The sequence below is a fragment of the Malus domestica genome, chromosome 12 (assembly GCF_042453785.1).
Source record: "Malus domestica chromosome 12, GDT2T_hap1".
In the NCBI taxonomy this organism is placed as follows: Eukaryota; Viridiplantae; Streptophyta; class Magnoliopsida; order Rosales; family Rosaceae; genus Malus; species Malus domestica.
In genome coordinates this window covers 5,851,292-5,872,965 of record NC_091672.1, presented here as the reverse complement: position 1 = coordinate 5,872,965, position 21,674 = coordinate 5,851,292, and the positions used below count along the sequence as shown (strand labels likewise).

Sequence of the window (21,674 nt, the reverse complement as noted above, 5' to 3'; positions counted from 1 at the left end):
AGGGACTTTCCAATTATCCAGCAGTGGTACTGTTCCTTTACCCTCTCTTCGATTTTTGAGAAAGTAATCATGTTGGGAGTCAGGCTCTCGAGATTCGGAGGGCGGTGCCTCTTCGATTTTGGAGCAAGCAATCTTGTTAGGAGTGTTTTCTCGAATGTGAGTAAAGGTTGGGCATGTTTGCTAGTCTACCTTGCCACGAAGCACAGAGGTTGACACACCGGGACTTTCCAATTATCCAGCAGTGGTACTGTTCCTTTACCCTTGTGGGTAATAATATGGTAGCTAGACCTTCAAAATTTATGTGTCTAAACTTTGTTAGTGTTGTTTCTTTGCAATTCTTTTACCCTTCTTGGTCAGAGCGATGTAGTGGGAGCTGCAAGCTTCACGTGTCTCAACTTTGTCAGATAACTTTGGCAAAGTTATCTGTGGTACCCATGAGCTACTGTTGCGTGATTGAACAGTACGATTCATGTGCTTTCTACTTCGCCAGAAATCTTCGACAGAATGCCCATAATTTCCGCAAAGCTGAGTGTGCGTGTGACAGGTGCTGACAAGGCTGGAAAAGTAGGTGCCTCTTCGATTTCTGAAATCGGCCCTCGTGATCTCTGAGCAGCCCAACTTTTGAGAAAGCAAGCCTCTTCGATTTCTGAGATCGGCCTTTGTGGTCTTTGAGCAGCCCAGCTTTTGAGAAAGCAAACACCTCTTCGATTTCTGAGATCGACCCTCGTGGTCTCTGAGCAGCCCAGCTTTTAAGAAAGCAAACGCCTCTTCGATTTCTGAGCAGGCGCCTCTTCGATTTCTGAAGCTTCGTCGAGTGCAGATTTTTATAGGGGCTGACATTAAGTTCCAAAGCACACTTGAATATCCACCAGTAGAAGCTCCATTCTTGCACTTCTAAGATCTTGATTTGTCCGACCTCTTCTCTCTTCAACACCTTTGAAAATGTCTGGCCCCTCCGACCGTCGTTTTGACTTGAACCTTGTTGAAGAGGCAGCCCCGTCTTCTCCAGACAACATATGGCGCCCATCCTTCGTCTCCCCTACTGGTCCTCTTACCGTTGGGGATTCCGTGATGAAGAATGATATGACCGCTGCGGTAGTGGCCAGGAACCTTCTCACTCCCAAAGATAACAGACTACTTTCCAAACGGTCTGATGAGTTGTCTGTTAAGGATTCTCTGGCTCTCAGTGTTCAGTGTGCAGGTTCTGTGTCTAATATGGCTCAACGCCTATTTGCTCGAACCCGCCAAGTTGAATCATTGGCGGCTGAAGTGATGAGTCTCAAACAGGAGATTAGAGGGCTCAAGCATGAGAATAAACAGTTGCACCGGCTCGCACATGACTATGCTACTAACATGAAGAGGAAGCTTGACCAGATGAAGGAATCTGATGGTCAGGTTTTACTTGATCATCAGAGATTTGTGGGTTTGTTCCAAAGGCATTTATTGCCTTCGTCTTCTGGGGCTGTACCGCGTAATGAAGCTCCAAATGATCAATCTCTGATGCCTCCTCCTTCTAGGATTTTGTCCAGTACTGAGGCTCCGAATGATCCCCCTCCGGTGCCTTCTCTTTCTGGGGCTCTACCGACTGCTGAGACTTCTCCTAAGCAACCTTTGTGAAGGCTCCCTCTTGTTTGTTTATTTTGACTCAAGTATATGTACATATTTGTAACTTATCAGGGATATCAATAAATAAGCTTTCCTTCATTTCAACGTATTGTGTTAAATACACCAAAGCCTTCTTCGCTAAGTTCTTTGAATTTTCTTTTGTTGAAGCTTGTATGTTAAAGCTTTGTGAGTGGAGCATATAGGTTGAGGTAGTGTTCCCTTAATTTCCCGAGTGAGGAAAACTTCTCGGTTGGAGACTTGGAAAATCCAAGTCACTGAGTGGGATCGGCTATATGAATCTTAGAACGCCATTGTGTTCTGTCCTGTGTCATGTCCTCCGTTAGATCCAAGTACTCTAAGTCTTTTCTTAGGGTCTCTTCCAAAGTTTTCCTAGGTCTTCCTCTGCCCCTTCGGCCCTGAACCTCTGTCCCATAGTCGCATCTTCTAATCGGAGCGTCAGTAGGCCTTCTTTGCACATGTCCAAACCACCGTAACCGATTTTCTCTCATCTTTCCTTCAATTTCGGCTACTCCTACTTTACCCCGGATATCCTCATTCCTAATCTTATCCTTTCTCGTGTGCCCACACATCCAACGAAGCATCCTCATCTCCGCTACACCCATTTTGTGTACGTGTTGATGCTTCACCGCCCAACATTCTGTGCCATACAGCATCGCCGGCCTTATTGCCGTCCTATAAAATTTTCCCTTGAGCTTCAGTGGCATACGGCGGTCACACAACACGCCGGATGCACTCTTCCACTTCATCCATCCAGCTTGTATTCTATGGTTGAGATCTCCATCTAATTCTCCGTTCTTTTGCAAGATAGATCCTAGGTAACGAAAACGGTCGCTCTTTGGTATTTCTTGATCTCCGATCCTCACCCCTAACTCGTTTTGGCCTCCATTTGCACTGAACTTGCACTCCATATATTCTGTCTTTGATCGGCTTAGGCGAAGACCTTTAGATTCCAACACTTCTCTCCAAAGGTTAAGCTTTGTATTTACCCCTTCCTGAGTTTCATCTATCAACACTATATCGTCTGCGAAAAGCATACACCAAGGAATATCACCTTGAATATGTCCTGTTAACTCATCCATTACCAACGCAAAAAGGTAAGGACTTAAGGATGAGCCTTGATGTAATCCTACAGTTATGGGAAAGCTTTCGGTTTGTCCTTCATGAGTTCTTACGGCAGTCTTTGCTCCTTCATACATATCCTGTATAGCTTGGATATATGCTACTCGTACTCCTTTCTTCTCTAAAATCCTCCAAAGAATGTCTCTTGGGATCCTATCATACGCTTTTTCCAAATCTATAAAGACCATGTGTAAATCCTTTTTCCCATCTCTATATCTTTCCATCAATCTTCGTAAGAGATAGATTGCCTCCATGGTTGAGCGCCCTGGCATGAACCCGAATTGGTTGTCCGAAACCCGTGTCTCTTGCCTCAATCTATGCTCAATGACTCTCTCCCAGAGCTTCATTGTATGACTCATTAGCTTAATTCCCCTATAGTTCATGCAATTTTGTACATCGCCCTTATTCTTGTAGATAGGCACCAAAGTGCTCATTCGCCACTCATTCGGCATCTTCTTCGTTTTCAAAATCCTATTGAAAAGGTCAGTGAGCCATGTTATACCTTTCTCTCCCAAAACTTTCCACACTTCGATTGGTATATCGTCTGGGCCTACTGCTTTTCTATGCTTCATCTTCTTCAAAGCAACACCCACTTCTTCCTTCCGGATTCTACGATAAAAAAGTAGTTTCTACACTCTTCTGAGTTACTCAACTCCCCTAAAGAAGCACTCCTTTCATGTCCTTCATTGAAAAGATTATGAAAATAACCTTTCCATCTGTCTTTAACCGCGTTCTCTGTAGCAAGAACCTTTCCATCCTCATCCTTGATGCACCTCACTTGGTTTAAGTCCTTTGTCTTCTTTTCCCTTGCTCTAGCTAGTTTATAGATATCCAACTCTCCTTCTTTGGTATCTAGTCGCTTATACATATCGTCATAAGCCGCTAACTTAGCTTCTCTCACAGCTTTCTTCGCCTCTTGCTTCGCTTTTCTATACCTTTCACCATTTTCATCGGTCCTATCCTTGTATAAGGCTTTACAACATTCCTTCTTAGCCTTCACCTTTGCTTGTACCTCCTCATTCCACCACCAAGATTCCTTTTGGTGTGGGGCAAAGCCCTTGGACTCTCCTAATACCTCTTTTGCTACTTTTCGGATACAACTAGCCATGGAATCCCACATTTGGTTAGCTTCCCCCTCTCTATCCCACACACACTGGGTGATTACTTTCTCTTTGAAAATGGCTTGTTTTTCTTCTTTTAGATTCCACCATCTAGTCCTTGGGCACTTCCAAGTCTTGTTCTTTTTTCTCACTCTTTCGATATGTACATCCATCACCAACAAGCGATGTTGATTAGTCACGCTCTCTCCTGGTATAACTTTGCAATCCTTACAAGTTATACGATCCCCTTTCCTCATTAGAAGAAAATCTATTTGTGTTTTTGACAACCCACTCTTGTAGGTGATCACATGTTCTTCTCTCTTCTTAAAGAAGGTGTTGGCTAAGAAGAGATCATATGCCATTGCAAAATCCAAGATAGCTTCCCCATCCTCGTTTCTCTCCCCAAAACCATGGCCACCATGAAAACCTCCATAGTTGCCTGTCTCCCTGCCCACGTGTCCATTTAAATCTCCTCCTATAAATAACTTCTCCGTCTGAGCAATTCCTTGCACCAAGTCTCCAAGGTCTTCCCAAAATTTCTCCTTCAAACTCGTATCCAACCCTACTTGAGGTGCGTACGCACTAATCACATTGATAAGTTCTTGTCCTATTACAATCTTGATTGCCATGATTCTATCTCCTACCCTCTTGACATCTACAACATCTTGTGTCAAGGTCTTGTCCACGATGATGCCAACACCATTTCTCGTTCTATTTGTGCCCGAATACCATAGTTTAAACCCTGAGTTTTCTAGATCATTTGCCTTACGACCAACCCACTTAGTTTCTTGTAGGCACATAATATTTATCCTTCTCCTCACCATAACTTCTACTACTTCCATAGATTTTCCCGTCAAGGTTCCTATATTCCACGTTCCTAAACGCATTTTGCTCTCTTGAACTCTACCCTTCTGTCCTAGCTTCTTCACCCTTCCCCGTCTAATAGGATCAAAGTACTTCTTTTGTGTGTCCCGTGTAAAGTTGATAGGAGCATATGCTCCCAAACAACTTTGAGTGGAGTCGTTCGAAAAGAAGTTTCTATAGCCCCCTTGCTCATTTAACACTGTATCCGGGTGCCGATGGAGATACAGCGACCCTTGCTCACTTATCACTGTGCTCAGGCCACACAGCGCGCCACTTACGGGTGACGCCCTAGCTTTAGCGCGATTTCGTTCTGGATTCATTTTCATAAGGATTCGACGTGATCATGGAGTGCCGGCTGTCGACTACCTGACGCCCTCCCCCTCCTCCTTTATCCGGGCTTGGGACCGGCAATGTAAGATAAACTTACACGGCGGAGTTTTACCAACATATATCACGTATGGAGAAAATCAGCTTAAGCTACCGGCCCTGCAACCAGCTCACTGCGAAAAACAATCATACTTCTAAGACCACCATCACAACCACAACCATCCATCTACAAACTAGAAACAGGATCAACGGCTGCGAATCAACATCCTCTTATCCTGGCCTCAATCACTCCTTTTTTTCACGAACAAAACTATAAACAGAATTAGACAACTTAAGACTATAGACTATAGACCATAGATCACACAAGAACAAAAATGAAAGAAAATACACTACGAAACTTACAACAGAATATCCTCTGTAAATAAAATAATACCAATCTACAAACTACAATGCCCACAAGTTGCCAGATGATCCCAGCAAAATAAAGAAACGCACAAGGTGCAGCATTTATATAATAGAGTACTAAAGAAAACCCGTCCTACCAGAACTAGCACTTAAAAGATCCAAAAGAAACAAGCACGATGATCAAGGATCCCTGATATCAGCAGAGCTGCAAAAAGTACACAACTCAGGGTGCTTCCATGATTGTTTCCATACAACAATATCAATCCTGTAAAATACAGTCAAAAGTTACCAAACCAATACTCTTCTGCCCATGCAAGAGAAAGTAATAATTCCAGAAGCAATCAAAACTGTAGACACCAACTCACATCAAAATCAGAATTTCGAGGGGATGGGCTTCGAGAATCAGCAGGGCGATGACGTGGTGAAACACTTCGAGAGGTTGGGGGATTGTCAGAGCTGGCACTGCGGCTCCTGCTTAGTGGGGAAGGGCTCTTCCGAGGACTAGGGCTACACCGAGCAGGGGAGGCACTGCAGTGCAGATTAGTATACGTTAAAGAGAACCAAAAGCAAGAACTAGCATACAACTATAAACATAACAAAAAAGGATAATTAGCTTGAATTAAAACCTATCAATAGACCGATATGGACTCCGACTACGACTCCGATATGGACTCTGACTCCGACTCCTATATGGAGTCAGACTCCGCCTTTCATCATCATAGCGCCCCCTTCCCCTGCCCCTGTAGTAATCAGGACTGGCACTACGGCTCCTGCTTCATCGACGGTAGTCTCTGTCCCTACCATAGTATCTGTCACGGTCATACCTATCCCAACTCCTACTGCGACTTCTCCTCCTGTAATCACGGTATCTGTAGTCATCTTGGTACCTGGGAGATTTTAAGTAGTAAGTATTAGGCATTCACTTGAATACTATCAAAAGCTTAAGAATGAAACTGGAGTATTTGTCAAAATCTAAGCACGATCTAGCAAATTGAGTTCAGGATTCTTGAAATCATAAGGAGGGCTAACCTTCTCCGAGGACTGCGACTTCTTGACCTGTACCTTGATTTTGGTAGAGCTTCAGAAATCCTTCCTTTATGACTGAAATAAAGGTGAAAGCAAAAAGAAAGTAAATGGAAGCCGCAGAACAAACAAAAATTAGATTTTCAAAGTTCAATTTCATTATCAATGCAGCTGAAATAACAAGTGTTATTAATAACACACTAAGAAAATTTGCAGACCAGACCCCTTAAGTTTTGGCTCAAAGGAATTTGAGGCGTTAAACCAAATCCATATTTGCGGGATCCTTGCATGATTCCACAACAGAAACCCTTTGAGCCTAACAAACAAGATTTGATTCGACAACCAGAACCCCTTCTAACCAAAACATGGGTTTTCAGTTTTGTCTGCAATGTTGCACAATAAAAAGAGATCGACCCACTGCATATATAATTTATAACATAAACAAGAGTATAGGATTGAAAACAGATACTGCAATCTATGTGACAAGTATTGGTACCAAAGAAAAAAACAATAGGGTAGCATTAGTAACAATACATTACGAATATGCCAATTTAACAAAACAGTCGATGAATAAACCTCAATAAGGATTTACTACAATTTAAGAGCCACATATTCAGTAGTTAAGATTTTTTTTTTTTTTTTTTAAGAGAGAGTATTACAAGCATATGGGAAGACCTACTACAAGTTCATAATTCCCTAGAGGTACAAAAAGTACCAAAAATAAACTTCAGCCTAAAGAATTCACTGTAAGAAACATTAAAAACTGGAAAACTTACATCCTCTTTGCATTTGGCCCATACTTTGCAAACTGAACAGATATCTCCCGGCCATCAACAACTCTCCCTGCATAAGTATTTAGAATTGTCAAGACACTTAATAAGCAGTGACAATTAAAAAAAGGTAGCAGAAACACAATTATTAACAGTAATAGTAATTATAAAATCGGAAAATTCAAATACCATCGAGCCTTTCACCTGCTTTCTGAGCCTCATCTGCGTATTTGTATCAAACAAAAGCAAACCCCCTTGACTCTCCAGTCCTAAACCAGAGGAGGGAAATAAAGGTCCAAAATTCAGTCATCGAAAACAAAACAATTTTTGTTAACCATAAACAACAAAAAAAAAATTGAGGGAAGGACATAAATTCAAATGTGCAGTTCCTACAGTTAACTAGTACTCCACTTCAAGAGAAGCTATTGCTCCCCCAAACACCATAAACAGGTGATCATAAGCGTCGAATTCCCATATCTTCTCAGCATTCATAAAAATAAGAAAAATAATGATTAAATAAGAGATTGCACAAATAACAATAATTTGAATGTTTAGGTACAACCACAAACAAAACATTCGTAACTTGTCGTAATACCGATTTTCTCACATGATTTTTCTAAGTACATAGACATTGTTTTCAAACAAATCAAAGATATTCAATTTCTCAGGAACGAAACAGACTAATAAGCATTAAAAAAGAAAAAAAAAAACATCTTCATCGAGACAAACCTCGGGTCTCTGGGGATGAAGATGTCAACAACTTTGCCATACTTATCGAAAAGCGGAAACAGATCATCAGCGCTCGTACCTGTTCATAACAATTGCAATCAATCTACAAACTACCACCTTCAAACCAGCCAAAAACAAATTAAAAACAGAGAGAGAGAGAGAGAGAGAGAGCGCTTACGGAAGGTGATGTTGAGGACGAGGAGAGAGTAGGTGTCGGTGATGTCCGGAGGGCCAGACCTACCGAAGTGAGATATGGTTCTTGCACTGTTAGTGAGAGAGAGATTGGGAAATTGGAAATTAGGAATTTGGAATTAGGGCTAGGGTTTGTGGTTAGTATAATTTGGAGGGTACCAAGATCGAACCTTCGTTAAGTGTCCTTCGGAATCTGCACTCGAGTGCGCTGATAAATGTAAATGAGATGAGGAGGCTTCTGGAGGCTGGACTCTGTTTTCGGGGGACGTTGGCGATTGGATGATCGAATTTGGGTATTTGGCCCCATGGAAAGACTACTTTGGAAAATTTCAAATATTGCCCCCTTTTAAAGGGATCATTTTGCCCCTAAGTAAGTTTTATCATCTTACCTTCTTAATGTGTGAAGGAACTCAATTTTTTTTTACCAAAAACATAACAATATTCATTAAAAACAATTATAATAGTGCATTAAAGACGTGTAAAATATACGTATTTCAACATAATTATAAAAAGAAAAAAACTCTATTATCTTTGTTGATTATTTATTTATTTTTTATTTTTTTTGGCGAAACATCACAAGGGGATCTCGAGTTCGTTGTCGATATTTCTATCCCTTAATTCAAGTGTTTATATTTTCTTATAGGCTTAAATGTCAAAATGGTCACTGTGTTATAGCCATAAGGCCAATTTAGTTCCCGTGTTTTTTATTTTGCTAATTTAGTCCTCATATTTGTCTCTATTAACCAATTAAAGACATTTCATTCAATCTCTTTTTAAAAAATCATACGAAATGGCTAATTTAGTTCCCATGTTTTTTATTTGGCTAATTTAGTCCTTATGTTTGTCTCTATTAGCCAATTAAGGACATTTCATTCAATCTCTTTTAAAAAATTCATAAGAAAAATTATATAAGATATAATTACTCTTTCTCTTTATAGAAAAATTCAAATCAATAAGAAAAACACATATAATAGATGAAAAATGATTAAGGTAGTGACATAGAAAAGAGGAGGTAATGTTAAGGAAGAGGTCGGAGAGTTGAAAGGTGAATAATTTTTCTTTTAATTTTTAGTTTTATTTCATTTTTTAATATTTTAAATCAAATAAATAATTTTGTAAATAAGTTTATTTATATATATTTTTTTTTTACAAAAATTAGATGGAAGTGTCCTTAATTGGCGAAAAAAGATAAATACAAGGACTAAATTGGCCAAATTGAAAACACAGAGACTAAATTGACCCAATGACTAAAACACAGAGATCATTTTAACATTTAAGCCTTTCTTATACTGTCCCATTAGACCATCTCCAACCCTGGCCTAAAACCTAAAAATATTTAGCCCAAAAAATTTAGGTTTTAACCCAGAAACAGTTTTTCTGCTCCAACCTTTAGACCATCTTCAATGGTGGCTTATAACCTAAAAATATTTAGCCCAGAAAATTTAGGTTTTAGCCCAGAAACAGTTTTTCTGCTCCAACCCTTTTAGCCCAAAATTTTAGCTCGAGATTATCAAAGAATGGATTAAGGCTAATGTTTTTTAAATTAACTTTTAAAAAAAAATTATGTTGACTATCCTAAATTAATTATATGAACATTTTAACCTAAAAATATTTAAATTCCGATAAATTTTGAAAAATCACTAAATCAATACATGAAAATCATGATAAACCACATAAACTTAATACAAACGATATTTAATAAACCACATAAACTTAATACAAATGACAATTAATAAACCACATAAACTTTAAAAAAAAAAAAAAAAAAAAGACAATTAATAAACCACATAAACTCTAATATGCTCTTTTGCCATCTTGAAAATTTTGGAAATGAGAAGAAATGGTAGAAAGAAAAATTGGAAGAATTGTAGGAGAAAAGTGAATTTTGTGTGGATGTTTGAACAAATACATAGGTATTTATAAAGTTTTTGGTTGAATTTTAAGTTAAATAATTTTTTTAAAATTATTTTAGCAGTTGGATTTAAATTTGGACCGTTAGATCTTCTTTTTTACCGTTAGATTTGATAATATTCGATCTAAGCCGTTAGATTCAATAAATATATAAATATATAAATAAAAAAAATTTGAACGTGGACCGTTGGATTAACCAACGGTCCAATTAAACTGGTCGTTGGATGAACAAAAGTAGCCGTTGGATTTAAATTTGGACCGTTAGATCTTTTTTACCGTTAGATTTGATAATATTCGATCTAAGCCGTTAGATTCAATAAATATATAAATATATAAATAAAAAAAATTTGAACGTGGACCGTTGGATTAACCAACGGTCCAATTAAACTGGTCGTTGGATGAACAAAAGTAGCCGTTGGGCTACAGTAAGGCTGACAGCAGAGGGGACCAACCCATGTGGGTGGGCCTTCGGCTGGAAAAAAAGGGCGCGTGAGGCGCGTTGGGGGGACTGGGTTTTGGGGTGTGGGCTTCACAACCCACTTTTCACTTTCACTCATGGGTTCCATTTTACTTTGTAGGCTAAATTGTGGCTGGTATTTGCCTTCCTTTTAGGTTTGGTTTTGGTTTTGGGTTGGAGTGGGTTGGGGGGGGGGGAAGAGAATTTTAGGTTATAAGTCTTATAGCCTAAACTTTTAGCCCGATATTATTAAAGAATGAAGTTAGGTTAATTTTTTTCTTAAATTAACTTTAAAAAAAAATTATGTAGAATATCGTAATTTAATTTTATGAACATTTTAATCTAAAAATATTTAAATTCCGATAAATATTGAAAAATCACTAAATCGACACATGAAACTCACCAAACTTTCAACATTCACTAATCGTTCAACTTTCACCAACATTCACCAAACTTTCAACTTTCACCAATCATCCCCGATATAAACACATGTTGAATGTTAGTTGATCACACAATTACCTTCAATCATCCTTTATATTCATCAATCTTTCAACTTTCAAAGTGTTTTGGTTTCTTAAAAATCCTCAATATCTCATCAATGGGTGATAGAAGAAGACGTAGCAGGGCAATGCAGATGGCACAATACCAAGCAAGCATTGACATTAAGGATACATAAATGATCAACACAGAAGTTGAACTAGCAAACTCACTTATTCAATATGAGCACCATGCCAAATCTAGCTATTATGGTTCTGTCACGAGGCGTTCATCTGTGCAACGTGATAGAGAAGAGTGTCATGACCAAATGATGAAAGATTATTGCAAGAGATGTTATAGCTAATGGGTGCTCTGCAGACTCAACTGACGAGTATTGCCGACTTGCGAAAAGTACTGCTATTGAGAACCTGAAGCGCTTCTGTTAGGCAATTCAAGCCATATATGGAGCCACATACCCCCCGAAAGCCAAATCGTGAAGACTTGAAGAGGCTTCTACACAAGGCAGACAAAAAAGGCTTCCCTGGCATGATAGGAAGTCTCGATTGTATGCATTGGGAGTGGAAGAATTGTCCTACTGCTTGGGCTGGCCAATTCAATGGCCATTATAACAAGCCAACCATCGTGCTTAAGGTTGTGGCGTCTTATGACACATGGATTTGGCATGCATTCTTCGGCATTCCTGGATCAAACAACGATATTAATGTTCTTTGGTCTTCACCTCTATTCAATAATGTTGTCAATGGATGGGCACCAGAATTTTAGTACAAGGTAAATGGTAATAGGTATGAGCTAGGTTACTACCTAACTAATGGTATTTATCCTAGTTGGTCTACCTTTGTTAAAAGTTTTTCTCATCCCGATAGTGCAAAGAAGAAATTATTTTCGCAGAGGCAAAAGTCTTACATGAAGGATGTGGAAAGAGCATTTGGGATCTTACAAGCTTAATGGGACATTATTAGAGGGCCTGCATGACTTTGGCGTACCGAAGACCTTCATTTAATCATAATGACGTGCATAATTTTGCACAACATGATTGTGCAAGATGAGTACATCAAAATTGAAGAAGATTCAGACAAAGATGTGGATGATGACCAACCAACACATGCGAGAGCTATTGCAAGTGATGTTAAATATCTCGCTGAAACCACATATGAGACCCGACATGTAGGGTCACATTGAGTGAGTATATGAGACGTTTAATTAGAATTCAAGCTCTTCAAGGTCATGACACACTCCGTAAGGATTTGGTTAAGCATGTATGGCGCCGAGAAGGTGAACGTTGATGATGTTAGTTGAGCATTTATGTAATAATTTAAGTGTACTATGTTGGTATTTTCTAATAATAAATAAGTGTCTTCTTGTGCAAAGTATTTTGTGTAGTACATTGAATAAATTATTGAATGGAGGTTAAATTATTAAAGGCATCTATTCTACATCAAAGTGTGGAATAATAAGTACAATAATTATTGAAGGCATCTAGATTAATAGAAACAATAATTAATACACACGACAATTAATAAAGTACATAAACTTAATACAAACGACAATTAATAAACCACATAAACTTAATACAATCGAAAATTCATAAACTACATAAACTTAATAATGATATCCACCATCTTGATATGGTGATGGACTTAGTGGTGGACTTGGGATATAGCCTTGAGATAAATTATCTTCTTGAAATATACTCTTTATGGCATCCCTTTGCAGAATTTCCCTTTACTTACCACGTAAGTACTTCTTCCTCTCTGGAGTGTATTTGTTGAGGGCTTCCATCATCAAATTTATTTTGAACCTCTCTTGCTCCCTATCCCCGTTTTCCTTCATTTGCAAACGCATTCGAGCCGCTTCTTTTTTGCTAGCATTATGGATTTCGCTCAATTTTGCAATTCCAGTAGCAATGGGTCCACTCATTGGATCTTGGGACTTCCTTTTTCTCTTTGCTTCCTTTTGCTTATCTCATCCGGGGGGCCTTGCAAAAGAAGAAGTTGGGGTCATTTGTTCGATACCTTCATTGACACCTTCATTCGCACCTTCATTGAAATCATTTGGGGGCGGGGCTTCACTATGAAATAATCTTCCCCATTGTTGGTCCGCATCGGTTCCCCACCTCGGACAATCCTTGAGGACGTTTCAAGCATGATGCAACTTAAAAGCTTGATTTTTTGGTCAAGTAGTTCTTGCGGACATACTGAGCTATCAGAGTAATAACTTAAAAGCTTGAGGACGTTTCAAACCAGAGTTTTTTCTTCTTCTAATTTTTATGTCATAACTAGATTATCAGGATATGTTTCTTTAAAAAAAAAAGGTTGTTGCCTTAGTTCTTGATATTCACATTTGGGTATAAATAGTTTTCTATTATCGTCTATGTACTATCTTTTTCTAATTATTAACGTATCCAATTAAAAAAAAGGCATAACTAGATTATTGAACTACCAAAAATTAGAGTGCTGCCATTATCCTATTTTGCCACATGCATTTTATACAAATGCTAATGACATATTTATCCTTTTAAGAAAAAGACTTTTAGGCCTCTATTTATAAATTCTCGTCACTATTAATAAATACCTCCTTAATTCCAAAACATAACAAAGTTAGTAAAATAATTAAATTAAATAAAAATTAATAATTAATGAAAACATAAAAACCCAACTGCCACCCCATCTCCTCACACCCACTTAATCAAGTTTCCAGGGGGTCCCGAGGACACACCCAGGTCTCTTAATGCATTTTGTGCTGCTTTCTACTCATGCTCTTCTTCTTAGTAGTCACTATAGCGCGTAAGACTCAACCTGGAAGATCCAAATGACCAGCCACTAGAGTCGAAGGAGTCAATCGACGTCATGCCGAGTGTCAAGTGTTAGGTTTTGAACTTACACATATCATGATAAGGATGCCTAAACGTGGGTTTAAACCAATTAGGAGTCATGGCCATGTCAATAACTGATCTCCTAGAATTAAGGGATATGGGACGTGATAAGGATGTCTGCATTGCTCCACATCAAAGGAAACTGATTACTGCAGTTCATAGCAGTGGCTATCCAATCATCATGATAGATGGAAGTTGGAGAAGTTCAGTTTAATATAATAAAGGATTCCCTGCTCACAAAGAACACGTTCTGTAATCAGGGGTTCTATCACCATTGGAACATAAGGTCTTGAGTGAGTAGAAGAATTCCTATGCGTTACCAGTAAACACAGCCTGCACCAGATCTTATGGTCGATCTCTTTTTAATGCCAGCTCTTGTAAATGTTATATGTAAGATATGTTGTTTGTGATCCTTGTTGAAGACTAACCATTTATAGTTCCTACATTTGGTATCAGAGCAAGGTTAGTCTACTTGGATTCAAACTTAATTATCTTAACATTTATACCTATATCATTTACTGGAAATATTTGTTGTACGGGGAAGAAAATTGCCTCAACCTAGCCCCTAATGTTAGCATCGGTGATTGTTGCCTTGATTCATGACAACATCTAATTCCCTACTTCATGGCTGCCTTGGTTAATGATAGTTTCATTTATTATTTTGAGGCATTTATTTATGACTATTTTGATTTCTTGGTTCATGGTTGCCTCGATATCTTGTTGCCTAATTCCTAATTGCAAGTTCCTGTAATGTTTCTTGATTGTTTATATATGCAAGAACAAGTAAAAAGATGATTAGATCACCAAACTTGTGAAACTCAATCTCTGCTTAGAGAACCTGCATGTGGTGTTCATCTTGGTTGAAAAGACACAGAATTAGGCAAATTCTACAAAGAAGGGAAATTTTGAGTGGTTTGTTTTTGTGCTATGTTGCATGCTCGTAAATTTTTCTCTTCATAAGCATGTGTTTTTTATTTCACTTTTCTTCCTTGATCTCCTTGGGTGCATGCAAGTAAAGTTGAAACTAAACTATTTTCATGCACCGGTTGATGGTGTGTAAATGAACATTGCGAGAATGTATCTTTGTAAAATTATACTGCAGTGTGTGTGCTATCTGCTGCTGTGATTCTTCTGGTAAAGTTTCCTCGTTAAACAACATATTGAGTGCATGCTCTGGGACATGACTAATCAAATGATGTTTTTCATTAGTTTATTAGTATGATTATATCCCATTTATTTAAAAATGGAAGGTGAAGTGGCTTTATGATATGCATATGCAACGTGTTTGGCTGCAGTGAGAATGCAGTTTTCATCTATTTCTGTTGTGATCAATATAATGATTCGTATATTGTTGGAACTATATCACTTTGAGGTTTATCTTTTCCGCTACTATACTAACAGTTTGGTTTGCAGTAATGTTAAGAGCAATTAAGAACATTGTTCGATTACAGTAAAGGAAGAATGTTTGTGGTTTAAAACTCAAGAAATGTTCACATTCTTTTCCAAAGAAGGGGATGTATAAATTATTGGTAGTTTTAATCAGTGTATGGCATCATGTAGATCAGGCCATATTCTTGTCCAAAGATTTGTAATAATTGCATGATAAGATCCCTGAATGATGGCTATACAATGAAGGTCAATGGCAGTTTATATCTCTTGCCCAAAGGTGTGATATAAACATGCATTTAACAATCACTAATGATTGTTTCAAGTTTTCCATGTCTTCTTAATATAGTCCTTACAGTTTTCCAGATGATTTCAACTGGCGTATCAGGATAGATTTAAGGACTGGGAATCTTCACGTTTTGAGATTGTGCCGCTGCTGTGTTATGCGGGCAGAAGCAGATGCTAAGGTATCATTCTAATGCCTTCATTCTTTCCCATGTGTGCTGTCAGAAGCATTCCCATGTGGTTACTGTTAAAGTGTAACCTTCAGATTTCTTTCCCATGTTTGTTACACAAATCTTTCCCATGCGTGCTGTCAGAAGACAGCAGATGGTGCTACTGCATGTGTGCTGCCATATACTTGATATAATTGCATGAAAAGATCCTATAATGGTGGGTGTACAATAAAGAATGAATGGTTGCTTATAGTTTTAACTAAAGGTATGTTATAAGTATGCATCTCAACGATTTTTCCATGTCTTCTTCAGTGAATACCTTGACTATGAACTTGTGATAAGAAATCCTAATGCTTTATGCATGTATAAAATTCGTATGATGATTGCTACAGTTTTTTCTATAGCATGATTAATTGTTCTAATGCCATATGTTGCTGCCAAAGTTTTATTCACAGCAGGAAAAGGAATATATGGTTTGGAGATTAAAACATTGTAAGCATTGTGCTTTTGTCATTCTAGAATTGGTCGTCATGCAAACGATGATCGATATGTGATTGAAATCTGGAATATGATTGAAATCAGTTTCTTGATATCTAAGTATGTATTGGCAATAGCCATTGGTGTAGATTGTAGCTTAGTAACTTTAGGTTGAACCTGATACATGTGAAAATAATCTATAATTAGATTTTACTTGTGTAGAAAGTTGGTTTTTCATTTGACGTTTGGATGATTTCTACAATCAAATTGAAATGCTAAAGTTTTATGCAGGTTTTCAACACTAATAATCTCTATACTTGAACAAATGTTTGAATAAATCTTCATCAAAGTGGGAATTATTAGAAAATTTTGTTCAAGGGATTCTTAATTGAATTTTGTGAGTGACAGTTCATTGCATAAGACCAATCTTTCAAAAGAAAGAAATAGTGAATGGCTTGAACTGTGATAAAGTGTGTAGTATTTTATAAAAGTTTTAAGTCAACTTTGTTCCCTTGTCCAAAGACATGATTTGAGTTGTAACTTGAAATTTTTGTGAAATAACTATGCAAATAAAGATGCATGATTAAGATTGCATAACTGATATTTTATGTCTCTTGCCCAAAGGTGTTACATAAATTGCATGTCATGGTTATTCACTCAATGACTAGTTTATCTGCATAAGGCAGAATTGTGGCTTGGTTGGAAGCATTAGGCAAACTCATTGGAGTTTGATAAAGGATCGAATATGATTGTATCATATTTGATGTTGTTTCATATATATATGCAGTGTTTGAAATGATGAATTACTAATCAAACCGAGGTTTAATGAGCTGGTTATTGTAAAAGGCTTATCATTGGAGCCAAACAAAGGCTTGACAATGATGTTTGGTTTGATCAGTGGGAGTGTAAATAATAGACATGTTAAATATGTCTATTTGCTCTGTTAATATCATGCATGAGTAGTATTGGGGGATGTGATTTCAGAGTGTTAGTACAAATTATGAAGTACTAATTTTCTGGGGTTCAACTTTTAAAGCTATTCATGGATGAGTTGTTGTATGGTTGACATGACTTAAGTGATCACATAAGGGATTGGTTTAATACATTGGACAAGGAACATGATAAGTGGAAGTTCAAAAGTGGGAGAATGTTAGGTTTTGAACTTACACATATCATGATAAGGATACCTAAACGTGGGTTTAAACGAATTATGAGTCATGGCCATGTCAATAACTGATCTCCTAGAATTAAGGGATGTGGGACGTGATAAGGATGCCTGCATTGCTCCACGTCAAAGGAAACTGATTGCTGCAGTTCATAGCAGTTGCTATCCAATCATCATGATAGATGGAAGTTGGAGAAGTTCAGTTCAATATAATAAAGGATTCCCTGCTCACAAAGAACACGTTCTGTAATAAGGGGTTCTATCACCATTGGAACATAAGGTCTTGAGTGAGTAGAAGAATTCTTATGCGTTACCAGTAAACACAGCCTGCACCAGATCTTTTAGTTGGTGTTGCTGCTGTCTTTGTTGCTGGACAGATGGGTTCTTAGGTATGGTCGATCTCTTTTTAATGCCAACTCTTGTAAATGTTATATGTAAGATATGTTGTTTGTGATCCTTGTTGAAGACTAACCATTTATAGTTCCTACATCAAGATTATGAAGGTGGACAGTGGGTTCGAGTGCTCGATTTGCTTGAAGCAATTTAAGATTGACGACATGGCGAAGGAGAATAAAGTGGACGGGAACTTTGATGGGATGGGTCGGTGAATTTCTTAACCAACTTTCAAATAAGATGTGGAGGGTATGTAGAAGTGAATTTGGGAATCTTACAATTGGTTCCAAATTCGGAGCTAGGAAAAAGAAATAATGAAAGAAAAATAGGAGGAGAGAGAAGCAAAGAGAGGTTGTCGGCCGTGGAGTTGAGTGGTTAATGGGTCAGGGTGGCTGGCGGGCTTCGGTGATGCTAGACTTTTTGTTTCAATTCTTACTTTTGATTTTTGTTTAAGTTAACAGTGTTGGATCTAATCCAACGACACTTTTTCTACACCATATGATGTAAGAGAACGAGACTGATTAAAAGTTATTTTAGGAATAATAATAGTTGGAAAATACCAAGAGAGAGAGAATAGAAAGATGTAGTTCTGAGGTGTATGTTGAATCACCATATTGTGCCTTTATTTATAGTAGTAGGATAAGTTAAATTTTTACCCTTATAGGATTACAACTCTAGTAGGATATTAACTACTGATGGGAATATTTAAAGATATCCCTATATACATTAAGATTTGCAGAATCACATTCCTAATCTAATAGGACTGCAACACATTTTTATTTTATTTTATTTGTTTTATGGGTGGAATTATAATTTGAGTATGAAAATAGGACAATCGAGTAAAATCTAGGAACACTCAAAAATTAAAAAGAAGCAATAGTCTTTGTGGGCTCTTAACTTTTACCCTTCTCAAAATAAACCCAACCCAAAATTTTTTTTTTGTCAAATAAAACCCAAATATGTTTACTTTTATTATACTACATCAAAACTAAAAAGTAAAGTCAATTAATACTACAGACTAGTCGTATTTCTTTTCACTTGTAAGTGAAGGGTCTTAAATTTGATTTTCGCCAAGGGCGACTTTGAATTGCATTATTGTAACATCCCACATCGCCCAAGGAAGTGGATCTTGTAAGCCTCATATGTATATTCTCATCTCTACCTAGCACGAGACCTTTTGAGAGCTCACTGGCTGTGGGTTCCATCGGAACTCCGAAGTTAAGCGAGTTTGGCGAGAGCATTCCCAGGATGGGTGACCCACTGGGAAGTTCTCGTGTAAGTTCCCAGAAACAAAACCGTGATGGTGTGGTCGGGGCCCAAAGCGGACAATATCGTACTACGGTGGAGTCGAACCCAGGATATGGTGGTGGCCCGGGCCGGGATGTGACAATTATTGTTAGCTCATTGTGAATGCTAAGTTCATCCTCTCCCTAATATCATTTGTTCAAAAAAAAAAACACCTTCTACAGTAAGGAAAGAAGTGAAACATCGTTTTACCCTAATAAAAAAACGAAATCTAATGAAAAGAGCTTGAAAAAATTTAGTTTTAATAAAAAAAAACCATGTTATAAGTTTTGTTTAATGATTAGTACAAGGTCCATATTAAAGTAGTCCAACTAAAAATGACCTAACCATAATAAATTATGATTTGTCGATTTTACCCCTAACTTTTTTAGGTTGAGTTCCAGATTTTCGTCGTTAATGGAGTTCATCGTTGTTTTGCAGACCTTCTTCTTTTTCTTTGAAACAAAAATATAGATCCTCATGCTATTTAATTTATATTTTGTATTATTTTGTTGAAACGTGATCGTCGTTATTATTCATAAAGTATTCGAGGTACTATTTTTCAATTTTTTTTCGTTAGTGGAGTTCATCGTTTGTTTCTCCAGAAAATAAATTTGAGATCTGCATGTTATTCAATAATAACGACGGGTCACTATTTCTGGACTGTAAAAATAAACTATTTCTGGATTTTAAGTAACACTGTTTCTGGAATCTAAGTTACTGTTTCTGGAATCTAAGTCACTGTTTCTGGATCCAAATGAAATAGACACATTGTCTCTTAAAAGTAAGCTAGAAAATAAATAGTGAAATTCATTGTATATGGATTCAAAGCAAAATAAGCATCCTACTTCTTAAATATAATCAACTGATGCATGAAAGAAAAGAAACAATCAAAGGTTAAAACATAGACTGTATGTCGCTGTTTCTAGATTTTGGTTCTTTTCTTTCCAGATACAATGTTTGTTTGTGCACAGAAAAAACAAACACTATATCTTTTTTTTTTTCCAGAAACAGTGTTATATTTTGGGTTCTTTAGAAACAGTTTTATGTTTTGGTTCTTTTTTTTCCTATTTACATACGCCTGACATGTACGTACATCACCGGGACCGTAGATCCTTATTGGATTTGATTGGAATAAAATACTAACACTATAAATTGTTCGTCGTGCAGATAAGAGGATGAGAATGAGGACGATGATGAGGAAGATGAGGATAAGGGCACGAAAAAGGTAGACAATAGTTTTGAATGATTTTTTATTAAACTTTTAGCCATTTTAATTAAATAACATTTTTAGATGATTTTTTATTAAACATTTGTTGGCCAAGCCCTTTTCATTAAAAAAAAACCCCTTTTACCGCTGTCATTCCTCATTCATCGCCGCATACCTTTTGCGTCTATGCCCTAATCTTCGTAAAGTTATTCCCCAAACCCTTCAAAACTTCTCCACTCCATCTTCTTCGTCTTCACAAACCCTAGCCATGTCTATCAGTATCACAGACTACAAGTTGGACTACGATACGCACAGCCTATACAGAGTAGATTTCTTCGACGACTACATCACAACCCTTGTGACACACACTCCCTCCAAGGTCAAGTCCTGGATCAACAAAACCCGATACTTACACCGTTACCGACTTCACAAACTCATCATTGGACTTGATGTTGAGTGGCGTCCCAGTTTCAGTAACGGCGTGAACAACCCGGTCGCAACCCTACAATTGTGTGTTGGCCATCGCTGCCTTATATTTCAGTTGCTTCATACACCGGGGATCCCTAGTCGTCTTTTCAACTTTCTGGCAGATCCAGACTTTACCTTTGTCGGGGTTGGGATTAAGGACGATGTTCGAAAGCTTTACCTTGAGTATGGCCTCGCAGTAAGGAGGTTTGTCGATCTTAGGGAATTGGAAGCGAGAAGGTATGGCTGGAGTGTGCAGCGGAACATAGGGCTTAAGGACATGGCAGCGGATGTTCTGGGGCAAGAATTTGAAAAGCCAAAGACTATTACAATGAGTCACTGGGATAACCCGTCCCTTTCACTTGCGCAAATCAAGTATGCTTGCATCGATGCTTTTGTTTCTTTTGAAATTGGGAGGGCTTTACGCGCAGCCAAGTAAAGCGGTTGGGTCGATTATGTTCACAGTTTTTTTTTTTTTTTTCTGTTTTTTTTCGCTATGGATGGACAACTACTAATAAGTTTAATGCATGTGTTAGGCATATTTACTATTAATGTATGTCCTTTTGAATTTTTTATCCATGTCAAAATATTATGTTAGACATATGATTACATATGGTAAGTTCGGCAACTTTTGTGTAATAAGTAAATTGCTGTATATGTGTGTTTTGAAAAGTTTTTTTCCAAATCTTAGGTCTCTCCTATGTTTCTCAATTTGGGTATTTAAGAAATATACGTTAAGAGCTAATGAAATTAATTGGTGACTGACAAATTGATTGGTGTCTTGAACTAAATTTGTCCGCTTCAACAAATTGATTAGTTGCTTTTCTATATATACTGCTACTGCCAGCTTTCCTTCTTTCAGTATTCTGCATTCTGTACATTGCCCACCTATAATTGATTGATTATGAATCGAGAAGGACATACATTTTTCTTCTTGAAAGTGAAT

At 37.6% G+C, this 21,674-nt stretch overlaps 2 protein-coding genes across 2 annotated transcripts; one reads left to right on the top strand and one right to left on the bottom strand.

The window, feature by feature from the left end:
* Positions 1 to 5,407: 5,407 nt before the first annotated feature.
* Positions 5,408 to 8,452, bottom strand: LOC103449659 (uncharacterized). The gene is made up of 9 exons (XM_070809924.1): positions 8,326 to 8,452; positions 8,142 to 8,227; positions 7,964 to 8,042; positions 7,424 to 7,503; positions 7,241 to 7,307; positions 6,471 to 6,542; positions 6,068 to 6,328; positions 5,807 to 5,969; positions 5,408 to 5,706 (listed from the first exon to the last, which is right to left on the bottom strand). Exons 3-7 carry the CDS (start codon positions 8,028 to 8,030, stop codon positions 6,138 to 6,140), a joined length of 477 nt encoding a protein of 158 aa, XP_070666025.1. The 5' UTR covers positions 8,031 to 8,042; positions 8,142 to 8,227; positions 8,326 to 8,452; the 3' UTR covers positions 5,408 to 5,706; positions 5,807 to 5,969; positions 6,068 to 6,137.
* A 12,079-nt stretch (positions 8,453 to 20,531) lies between these two features.
* LOC114819976 (3'-5' exonuclease-like) lies at positions 20,532 to 21,167 on the top strand. Its single transcript, XM_029089787.1, has one exon. The coding sequence runs from the start codon at positions 20,532 to 20,534 to the stop codon at positions 21,165 to 21,167; it is 636 nt and encodes a 211-aa protein (XP_028945620.1).
* The last annotated feature ends 507 nt before the right edge of the window (positions 21,168 to 21,674 follow it).